The 12,765-nt window shown below is 38.4% G+C and overlaps 1 protein-coding gene across 1 annotated transcript; it reads right to left on the minus strand.

Annotated features, from left to right (window-relative positions):
- Nucleotides 1-389: 389 nt before the first annotated feature.
- Nucleotides 390-938, minus strand: LOC117317440 (flavin-containing monooxygenase FMO GS-OX-like 2). The gene has a single exon (XM_033872251.1). The coding sequence runs from the start codon at nt 936-938 to the stop codon at nt 390-392; it is 549 nt and encodes a 182-aa protein (XP_033728142.1).
- Nucleotides 939-12,765: the final 11,827 nt, after the last annotated feature.

A 12,765-nucleotide genomic window follows, 5' to 3' on the forward strand; every position in this document is an offset into this window, starting at 1 on the left:
TCAGTAAAGAGGTATGGATAGTGTATAAATGTCCCATTGCATATTTTCAAATTTATTTGTTTTAGCCGGAACCCGAAGCAAAAAGAGACTAAAAGTCCCATTCGGATGCTGGAAGAGCTACATTGCATCAACTTTTTTCTTGTTTCACAAAATATGCACAATACAGACATAGAAACTAGAGTGTAGACATATTAACTACTGCTGCTCCTATATAGTGTATACCTATTACATTTACAATTACTTCCAGATTACGCAACATTAATAGAAGTATATCCTTTATGTCTCTGTCTATGCTTTAGCTTATATAATATGATTTGGGAATATAACAAGATCCGATTTAAATGGAACAAGAGTTTAGCTCAACCATTTCTCTGAAGTCAGTGTCCGCATCAGTTTATTGTTACAAATGTCTCGGTATCAGTAATTTCAAAGTTTTGTTTACGGAAAGTGAGGAACTTTGTCTGTCTTTGAATCGTAACATAGTCCCAGATACGTTGAAAGGCAGTAGGGAGTGGATCAAGTCCAGCCATTTTAGCTATATCCTTATTGAAACGCCATTGGCGATCCCCATCTCCCATAAAATGAGCTTTGGTGTCATCAAGTCCCTCTCGTTTTCTGTCAGCGAAATCATTTTCAGCATCTTCTATCATCTTATCCTCTGGAGGTAACGCGACAGTACCGTCCAAAATGGCAACTACTACTTTTGCTATCTCGAAATTTTGTGGAAAATAGGATAGTAGTCGAGGAATACCCACAAAGAGCAGAGTGCTGAATTTAATGTGTACGATGTGCTTGTACAGTGGGGTGATACGTTCAGACTTTACCTTGACGATGTCCTCGGATAGAAATGGGAAGTGGGTTAGAAAACCAGTGCAGAACACAAGAACGTCGACCTCTGCCTCCGTGTCATCGAGAAACACGACTCTGCTTTTCGTCATCCTTTTGATACCGGTTTTTTGTACGACATTTGCTGGCAACGCAGTGTTTAGTGTATCCTTCAGATGGCTTAGGAAAACCTTAATAAAACGATTATATATTATTCTATTACGGGAATTGACCAGAAATATAGATTTTTGCTGAAACATATATGATACACATATATACTTTTACTTTCAGTAGATAAAGGCGGCAATTCTGATTACAAAATAAATCGATAGATCGTTTACCTTCATTATGAATACTTTATCATCATATTAATCCCGAAAAAATCATAAATAATGCTTTTTTTTAAGAGTAGAATCTTTATTTTATACTCTTCCCTAGTATACAGACAATGCACTACAGAAACAAGTTGATTGTATTTATTTAACTTCATTTATGAACGAGAACATTCATGGAGTTTTCCAAATGTTTATACCTGTTTTGCATACGCGGACATCCCGACAGCTATATCCTGTCCAGAAAAGGACGCCCCTAGGACAACAACATTCTTGCCCTTGAAGTTCTCCGGAGTCCTGTAATGGTGACTATGGAATACTTCACCTTGGAATTCCTCAATGCCTTCGATTTCTGGAGAATTCATCTTCTCGTGATGACTTGTGATAAATATAAATGCATTTAATGTGTGTTACAAATGCAAAGTAAATAGATCAAAACAAAACCTTATCATTGATATATAACCCTGAGCGTGTAAGATATTTTATAATAATTGATAGTATATAAATAAGAAATTTCGAATAAAATGTTGATACACATCATGCTAATCCTTAAAATACTGATCAATTATTCCTATTTAATTTCAAGTTTGATTTTATTTTCTTTTAAATTTTCTATTGTAATATTTTAAGAACTTGGTCAACCATTGTCAATAATATGTCTATGTCTATGTATATTACATTAAAAGCGGCCGCCATTTACCCGATCATTAGTAGACCTCTTCACATTTTTTTTCAGTTTTAAAATATTCAAGGGCAAAATATGAAAAAAAATCTAGATTTGCATTGAGACCATTGCAGAAGTTACAAGGAGAATCAGACCAAGTGTTCCGGAAGGGTAAACGTATTTTGCTTGTCGACGACATCCGTAATACAAGTCAAGGTCAAATCTAGGTGAAGCCACATTCTACATATGATAACTACAGTGGTGACTATTCAACCACTGGACATTCCAACAAGCATCGAACACATCTAAATACATATCGCATGAGGGAAGTGATTATTTCTAAATGCGATAACGATATGGACCATAAAACTTGTCCATGGTTTTCACCAACCTGCATCTTTCTCTTTCGAAACAATCGTAGTTGAAAAATGGTAATGTTATCTGCAAATGGATTCTTTTTGATTGGGCAAATAAAAATTTAATCCTGCTGGTTACATGTACGTTTATATCGGGGTAATCCACGGATGTTGAAGAGTCTGCAGTGTCCCTTGATTTCAAGTTCTACAAGATTCAATTCTTTCATGAACTTTTTTTGTAAATATGACATTTAACGGTACCTAAACAAATCAAATTGGTCGTTATTAATGTTACATTGTAATACATTTGCAGTCGCGTGAAAATTAAACCTTGGAAATGTTAGTAAAAATAATTCAAAATATATTATCAAACGTTAACCCTTTCTTGAAAATGCTTCAGCCATACGTACAAATTATTTTATGCACATGCTCAAATCCATCTTTAACCATTTTTCATGCTGGAAACACTTGTTTTGTCGGGTTATTGTGTGATTATCAATCGGCATTCACGCATTCTCACGGACTTTAACTGACCGGCCTTTTCTAAAGTATGTGCTTAAACATTATATCATTATTTCTGATTAGAAGTGAACTGTTACGAAACTAGATTTTTTTTTATAAGTAATAAGTGTTAAGATATTTCTCGTTTTTCCAGTGTCATTGGCGTTTCGGTAATGAAAACAGTAACCTACTAAAGTAATACAAGTAGTTTCCCAGTAACTATTGTTAATACTTGATGGCATAGGGTAGGTAATTTTTAATATATTCCATGAACCTGTACGGAGATATGTTCGTCTTTCCTTCAAATTATAGGGCCGCGGTGGTTAAGGTGTACCGACACTTTATCACGTGGGGCAGTTGCTAGGTACTGACCGTAGGCCGGTGGTTTTTCTCCGGGTATTCCGGCTTTCCTCCACCTCCAAAACCTGGCACGTCCTTAAATGACCCTGGCTGTTAATAGGACGTTAAACAAAAACAAACCAAATCCTTCAAATTAATAGAATATAAGTCAACTACCTACCCATTACATACGATCACGGCATCAAATACTTCAGTGAGGACGTCGTCTTTGTTCCTCACATCGACATAGCTCAATGTCCATTTAGTATGACAGTCTTTGCTATTTTGGCGAACATCCTTAACAAACGTGTTCATCTATGCAAAATTAAAGAAATGGAAACATTTTACAGTCCCTTTTTCATCAGATTTTTTTTTTTATATATTTTGTAATTTGTTTTTCTGTGGTAAATTGCAATATAATCCATATTCTCAGGGCAATATCCCTATGTTATTAATAATAGCATATATAATATTACCTGCTAGTTAGTTAGTAATCACATTTAAACGGCCCACCAAAACTGAAAAGGCAATTCTGGTAACAAAATGCTGAGTAAAATAGGGAATGAGACGAAACATTTAAAACATATTCTGTGAAATATATTGGTAGACGAATGATAATAGATAAAACGACCAAACAGTACCGTGTGGTTCAGACCGAGAACTTTTAACATTTCAAAATTATGTATGTGTTAACTATTTCGAAAAGAGGTTTTAGGGTTTATACTGTTATATATACCCTAACAGGTTGTAGATTATTACAAATCAATAACATGTGTGTACCAGTATATGCATCATTACACGCAACGCAATGAGACTGACCCGCATGATTTAAATTGTACCTTGATGTATTTTCTGAGGTCATATAAATCGGCATATCTTTGCAAATAGTCGCAGACTTCGGGTCTAGAAAGGTATGACGGTCCAGGTTTATGCGGAAAATCAGGAAATGCCATCAGATGTTTTGGAATATTGGCACTGAAAATAAAACGTTTGATTAACACTCGATCAGGATAAATTATTATATGAACATCAAATTAATATGAAAATCATTATTATTTTAGAAAACACATTACGCATGACGATCTAAGTACGACACCATAGCTTAAGTCGCAGTTAGTTTGATGTTTCAGTTAAAAGGATGGAGCACAGCTACATCTTTTGCATCTTTATCAGATACAGTCTAAAATGACCCAATGTCGTTGTGTCGATATTGAGCTAATGTTTAATGTTTAAATATTAATACTTAACATTATTTTTCATTTTTTTGTGTGTACATAATTACATTAAATCCCGGTAGATACTTGTGAAGACAGGCATTCCGTTGTCATCGATATGCGTGTTCTTGTCATACAACCAAAGTCCACCAACGTCACTTCCTCTTTCAAAGCATGTCGGGACATAGTCCTTCTTTGAATTGAGTAGATTTCTGAGTGCGCTAAGTCCAGCAACTCCTGCTCCAATAACCGCTATACGCTTTGGATGTTCCGACATAATTCACTTTAAAAAATAGAATATTCTAATTATCATGTGGATTGATTTCGGGGCTCGGGTTCCCCTGTCCCCAGCGGTCGAATAAGTCTCATTGATTAAAAAAGACTGCCCTTCCGCAATGATGGTGTAGACCAAATTTGGATGTAATCCATGAAGACATTAAAGAATATTAGCATTGCATTTTAAAGCAAAATTCCAGCCAATTAGACCATCTTGGGTTTGTTTGTTTTTTGTTTAACGTCCTATTAACAGCCAGGGTCATTTAAGGACGTGCCAGGTTTTGGAGGTGGAGGAAAGCCGGAGTACCCGGAGAAAAACCACCGGCCTACGGTCAGTACCTGGCAACTGCCCCACGTAGGTTTCGAACTCGCAACCCAGAGGTAGAGGGCTAGTGTTAAAGTGTCGGGACACCTTAACCACTCGGCCACCGCGGCCCGACCATCTTGGGACTCGCACCACTGTTGAAAGGGGTTGGACCAGCGTCGTTTATGTAAGTTATGATTACGTTCCCAAAGTATATTTCAGACCAATTTTGGTTGAAACCCGCTTTTGCGTTGAAATGATGCGCGTATATATATTGTAATAAGGTATATTTCTGGTAGCGACAAACATTGAGGTCTTTCTTATGAGCTTGTAATCCAGCAATCTCTAGTTGGATTGTAATACGCATATATCTATTTGTTTAAAATCCATAAATTTTATCAGAAAATGTGTAATTGTAAACTGGTGATCACAAGCAATATTGTTTGTCAAATTTTCTTATAAAAAAGATTTTGTGGCATCTGTAACTTTGGTCCAAAATACGAAACGTCGTTGTGGATAAAACAAGAGGCCCATGGAGCCTGTATCGCTTACCTGGTTGGATTTGACCAAATGTCAAAATAGTATTCATTTTCAATTCGTTTTATTTCTCAACCTCAAACAATGCTTTATATGCTTAAAGTATGGTGATCCCAACTGCTTTGAAGAAATAACAAAGTCCAGACTCCCTACGTTTACAACATGCATTCTTAACTCTATGACTAGTATCGATTTAAAGGAATTACCTTTATTTCCCCTATGGGGCCCTACAACTCAAAGTCATCATTAAATGCAAAACCTGTTTCGCTTTCCACAAGGTTGTTTCTGACCAAATTGGGTTCAAATCCAATCATAACTTAATGACTAGTAGCAATTTAAAGTAATAACCTCTATTTCTCCTATTGGCCTTTCCCATTTGGCCCCTCGGGGTCAGAGTCGCCATTTATGCAAAATCTGTTTCCCTTCCCCCAAGGATGTTCCTGACTACATTAAGTTCAAATCCATTCATAACTTTATGATTTGCAGTGATTTAAAGGCATTACCTCTATTTCCCCTATTGGGCCCCGCCCCTTTGGCCCCTAGGGTCAGATTCACCATTTATGCACAATCTGTTCCCCTTCCCCCAATGATGTTCCTGACCTAATTCGGTTCAAATCCATTCATAACTTTATGACTAGTAGCGATTTAAACCAATTACCTCTATTTCCCCTATTTGGCCCCGCCCCTTTGGCCCCTCCTGGGTCAGAGTCACCATTTATGCAATATCTGTTCCTCTTCCCCAAGGATGTTCCTGACTAAATTAAGTTCAAATCCATTCATAACTTTATGACTGGTAGAAATTTGAAAGGAATTACCTCTATTTCCCCTATTGGGCCCCGCCCGTTTGGTCCCTTGGGTTGCCCTGCAGGTAGGGCGTAAGAATTGTACCTGCTGCCCCCATTGCATGATCGTAAGAGGCGACTAAACTTGGAATCTTATCTTTTCTCTTCTTTCCTAACAACTTTCTTTTTCCTAATGTCTCCCTTGACAATGCCTCACTTTTGGCCTTTAGTTGAGCGTTCGCCGCTGTGAGGAAGGTTTTGGGTTCTGTCCCCTAGCCGGGACATACCAGAGTCTTTAAAAATGGTAGTTGCTACTCCTGCTTAGCGCTCGGCATATTTGGAGTGGGACGACTGGTTTGCCCGTTGTCAGTATAATGTGACCGGGTGGGATGTGCTGCTGGGTGTCTTCGGAAGTATGCTTCAGTGAGGTAGCACTTTAAATCGGCAAAAGTTCCGGCCTATCACAAGGAGACTTTACACGAACATACCGCAGCCTCCCAAAACACACATGCGCACTCACCACACACATGCATGTCGCACGCACGGGAGGCCGTCCTTAAATGACCTTAGATGTTAATAGGACGTTAAACAAAAAATAAACCAAATAGTCCCTTGGGGGTCAGAGTCACCATTGATGCAAAATCTGTTCCCCTTCCCCCAAGGATGTTTCTGACCAAATTGGGATCAAATCCATTCATAACTCTATGACTAGTAGCGATTTAAAGGCATAACCACTATTTCCCCTATTGGGCCCAGCCCCATTGGCCCATCGAGGGTCAGAGTCACCATTTATGCAAAATAAGTTTCCCTTCCCCCAATGATTTTTCTGACAAAATTGGGTTGAAATTCATTCATAACTTCAGGACTAGTAGCGATTTGAAAGGAATTACCTCTATTTCCCCTATTTGGCCCCGCCTCTTTGGCCCCTTGGGGGTCAGAGTCACCATTGATGCAAAATCTGTTCCCCTTCCCCCAAGGATGGTTCTGACCAAATTGGGATCAAATCCATTCATAACTTTATGACTAGTAGCGATTTAAAGGCATAACCTCTATTTCCCCTATTTGGCCCCGCCTCTTTGGCCCCTTGGGGTCAGAGTCACCATTGATGCAAAATCTGTTCCCCTTCCCCCAAGGATGGTTCTGACCAAATTGGGATCAAATCCATTCATAACTTTATGACTAGTAGCGATTTAAAGGCATAACCTATATTTCTCCTATTGGGCCCCGCCCCATTGGCCCCTCGGGGTCAGAGTCACCATTTATGCAAAATCTGTTTCCCTTCCTCCAAGGATGTTCCTGACTAAATTGGGTTCAAATCCATTCATAACTTTATGACTAGTAGCGATTTAAAGGAATTACCTTTATTTCCCCTATTGGGCCCCGCCCCATTGGCCCCTTGGGGGTCAGAGTCACCATTTATGCAAAATCTGTTCCCTTCCCCACATGATGTTCCTGACAAAATTGGGTTCAAATCCATTCATAACTTAAGACTAGTAGCGATTTAAACGAATTACCTCTATTTCCCCTATTGGGCCCTGCCTCTTTGGCCCCTTGGGGGCAGAGTCACCATTTATGCAAAATCTGATCCTCTTCTGCCAAGGATGTTTCTGGTCAAATTTGGTTCAAATCCAATAAGAACTTTTTGACTAGTAGCGATTTGAAGCAAATGTTGACGGACGGACGGACGGACGACGGACGCTGCGCTATGACATAAGCTCACCGGACCTTCGGTCCAGGTGAGCTAAAAAAACAACAGTGTATCTTCCGTTCGTCCTTGTGATTCTCGTGTAGCCCCATTATTTTCCTAGTATCTTATTCACGATCCATTTACCCAACGAAAGGTCGTTAGGGCAAAAAAATGGTCGGTAAATATAATGATAAATCAACAAAGATAGGTGAAATATATTTGTCAAAGTTCTCTATTCATATGACAAAAACGAACACGACAGATTTTAGCACTATCACATATGAAGTTAAAAGCTAAGCGGCAATAGTACGTTATTTTTTCTTTATAACATATGCAGTTAGGAGCTAAGCGGCAATAGTACTAAAATTCTTAGTAGACAGAAAGCTTTAAAGTCCCTGAAATGTCTTTGTTTCATAACATTCACATTTTCATTGTCGACATTCCGACCGTCTGTTAACAACGCCCCTAATCTGCCTGCAATCTTTTGTCTGTTATCTATCTAGAAGCTGAAATGAAAGCGACAACTGCGCCCGTACTTATTACAAAAGGTCGTTCAACATCATGTCCGCGCTTTGATGCAGAACTTGTGGTTTTACAGAAACAGAGCCAATCACATATTTCTACATATTCTACTCTACTGTTCTGAATTCACATCAATCAGTCCCCAGCCTACATGATCTGGTTGTCATGTTTTTGAGTCTGTGAGTGGTTAGCGATATCTCGCCGAATTTTGCACAAACATCTGGTAGTAAACGGCAACACCGAGAAAAGCTCACACTTAGTTTTTCGTCTTCAGCTGTCGTGTATCCCTAATTCTCCCCACACTCCTTCTTAACTATTCCTTCTTCCAGTGTTTCTACATCAATCAGTGTGTGCATGAGAGTTCCATGTCGATGATCTGGTCAGGATTTACAAGCGCTTCTCTAACAGCTACATCCTGTGTCGCTCAAAACATGAACCGGGTGATATTTCAATTATCAAAGCTGATTAGGTATCCAACTTTCATCCGTATACATCCATTATCGCTGTACTTGAATCCTTTTTACTGCTCGACTTACCCATAAAACACTCCCCCATTACCTCCATTTTCTTCTTCTGCAGAAACTAACAAAGTGCTGCCGGTCACCTTCTTATTTTCCTTGTGTGTTGTTGAACAAAACCCGCCTCCATCTGCATGCTACCAGGATAGATGACCTTCACCTCCACAAAATAAACAAGTTATGTCTTCTTATAATAGTTTTTCTACTGTCTTATCATTCGCCTTTTGCGGTAATGACTGATGACTAGTATGCTTTATTTGAGGTACTGTATAACCGACGACCTTGCCAGACTTTGCGATACTTCCTCCACGAGCTTCCATGTATTGCCCAAATCTTCTTATGGGTGCCTTCTGCAACTCAGCATAATCACTAATCTGTGTTGATGGCATGTTTGAATAAACTTCTAGTCCCTTACAGCCTATAGGTTCGTACTCCAATTTTGCGCGATAACAGACTTTTCAAATCGCTCTAAAAGCGCCCATGTCATCCGGTTGTCATCAAACTATATAATAACTTTGACCTTGACTCCTCTGAGTAACGCCTTGCCATTCATCTTCTCTCTGCTCTGCCTTTTGTCTAGCTGTTTCAATATCTGCCTGTATTTGGAGTTTCAAACATGTAAGAACTCAAGCAACCGACTTTTGTTACTCCTTTCCGGACCCTTTTTTGGTCACGCTTCCTGACCCTCTCCACTCTTTTCGTACATGGTTTATATCAAGGCGTTTACACATAGATATGGCAAATACAATCCACGAGTAACAATAACAATTGTTATAAAATCCAATTGAAAACATCCAAATATCAACATAAAACAAAATCTAGAATGGTAAATCTGCTCAAAATAGCCAACCCCGTTCGATTATTCTATTCATATAATAGTCTATCGATATCAATATTTAAACAAAATTCTATGGTACTGAGAGCTAACTCAGTATATATATATGCATAGCCTGAATTCAAGTATCTATAGTAATCGAAGCACCCTAGAATATACAGTGGACTTTGTCTAAACCGGACGCCATGGGGGCTATATAATTTCGCAGGTTTGTAGAGAGTTTTCGGATTGTAGAGAGTCTGCTTTTATATCATTGCAGGTACAATGAAGTTGTATCTGTGAAACAATTTTTATTTTATAATGGAAAATGGGTACATGAATTCTAATTTTAACATGGCTATAACATTCGTCACAGATAATTATATTGGACAATTCCGACAGTTTGAAAAGGTTTTTCTTTTGAACAGAGTTCGTCTTCATCTCAATGGCCTTCGTCCTTTGTCATCCTTTTTCAATTCACACAAATGAGGTAGATAACATTTTTCTTTAATCCAGCTCATCCCAGTTTCATTTTCCGTTTCGATGATAAACTGATCGGCTATTGTCAAGAAGTTTTATTTCCCATTCGAAAGTAATACCAATTTTAAGTTTATCTTCTATATCGGTAGCAGTGGAGTTATTGATACCTTTGGCTAGATATCATGATCTTCTTTTTCCTCATCCGGGTACTCTACAATCGTTGGGCCCTCAAGAGGAAGTCTTGCTTAGATATTTTGGCAGTTTGTAATGACAATTACGTATATATTTTAACAAGGCCGCATTAATACATAATTATATACTAGCAGAAAAAGAACCCTAATTCTGTTTTTCTAACATAACTTTCAGATAGGTGGTCTAAACTTTCAGATAGGTGGTCTCAATTCAAATTCAAATTTAAAAAAAATCACACTGAGCTACCTCCGTGCACATATGACATTAAGTCGACCGTGACTCTGCTCGACGATGCATGATTTCAGCAGATTTTTCATGAAAGCTTGATTCAGGGTACTCTTGCACTATATGTGCTAGACAATCATTACAGATCGAACATTGGAACAGTACACATTTCTTCGCAAAGCGATTGTACACGAAATGCAGTGATTGAGTGAAGTCTGGATTGGTAGGGCTATTGCTTTGATAATGCAGGGGCATCAGCAACGTCATGTAGCCAAGCAATATTGTGTACATGAGACAACAATATCCCTTTTAGTTGTGCGTGTAAGAGTTATATGGAGATTGGGTGACCGCTCAAGGAAGGATATCTCAAGACGTGAAAATACCTTTCGCGGTTATCCATGGTAATCTTATAGTAGTAAGATATCGGGATCATGTGATGGTCTTCATCTTATCTATCAATGTATTATTCCACTCCTGAATATGGGCCTGCCTGAGCAGGATAACGCGAGGTCCTTTGTAGCTAGGTTTTTTTGGGCTTTCTGGCTCAAAAGAACGTTCAAGCTCTTTATTGGACACTAAACAGTCGAGATATGTCTCAAATCGAGCATTTGTGGGACGAGTTAGACAGGGGGTAAGGAAGCGCGTCAACGTCCTTTATAAAGTCGCTCGACTCATGCAGGCCCATATTCAGTACTTGAATACTAAACGGGCATTAACACTTTGGTTGGATTAATGTTACGGAGAGAAAGAGCAGCGATCGATGCAAGGAGTGGGACACATGCTACTAATATGGGTCAGAAAACGGCGTATGATTATCTTGTCTCGGTATTCATACAAACACCGTCTGTGATAGGAGAAATCCTGAAAATGTATTCAGTAATGATGAGATCATCGAGAACCCACACCACGAACATATCATCAAAGAAACATGTAAAATAATAGCTATTGAAAGTGAACTTATACGTGAAATGAGTGAAGGTTTTTGGCCGACAATGCAGGGTCAATTGATAATCTACCTGTACCTCTATCCTGCCGCTGGGCGTTGGTAAAACCCGAGCTGCACCTGGACCAGAATGAAGCTGAATTCAAATTAGAATAACATTTCAAACTGTCTAAAATATCTGAGTAAATTGCCCGACATAGTCTATTTACTACACAAAAATAGTAAATGCACCACATTACGGTGCAATATGATAGCTCTATATAGCAACCAACCTACACTTTAGTACAAAATCAAATAACACTATGCCCAACCTACTTTGTCGATGAGAATAATACCTTAAGTATTACATACTCCGACGAATTTCAACGCGTCAGTCGCTACTCCACTGCTACACAATTAAGGTTCTACAATGGGCGATAGCAAAAAAACAACAACTACAAAGTGAGACACTTACGTACATGTACACAATACAATAAGTGCACTATTTTTGACCGGGAATGTTGGATGGGAAAAGAAACTCAACATGTAACCAAATAAATTCGAATGCCGGCGAACTCGCTTAGCTCACCCGACGCGGCTGGGAATAACCCCTAAAGGTAACAATGATTGGATCTAGACAGTGAGGACCAGTTCACTTAAAATAGACCAAAAAGAAAACATACAAAAAACCTTCGAATATCGCCAGGCTAACGGGCATACAATTAGATAAAATTGATGGGCCTTGGTGCACACTCAATAAAAATATGTTCACTGCCATTTCAAGTAAATACGGTACATGCAATTCATTCGATCATATTCATCATTGACAGCGAAATACAGTATAAGTTAGAAATAAGATTACATTATAACAAAAATGCGTTTAGTATAACAAGGTGTGATAAACAATGACCAATTGTTTTTTTTATTTCCAGCAATAAAGTGATTAAATGTAGTTTCAACACAAAGACGTGAAAGGTAAAGCAAGACAAGTGAAAAAGTATGGGCTCTGAAATGAAAATTGATTATTTTGTTATACCTCCGTAAAATACTGTATTTGAATGTTTACAGTAAACAGATTCAGAAAGAAACATTAGAGGTATGCAACTTTTAATTTAGATTTACCGTGATTAATGGGTAAAATTGTTAGTTTGAATGTACACTTTAAGTGAATACAAGTGTTATATGTAGACTATGTTTCATGTGTTTATAACATTACATAACAAACCACACATATACCAGTTACAAGGCGATGTCTGTGTATGTTATTAATCGGTG

Source organism: Pecten maximus, chromosome 19 (genome assembly GCF_902652985.1).
Source record: "Pecten maximus chromosome 19, xPecMax1.1, whole genome shotgun sequence".
Lineage (NCBI taxonomy): Eukaryota > Metazoa > Mollusca > Bivalvia > Pectinida > Pectinidae > Pecten > Pecten maximus.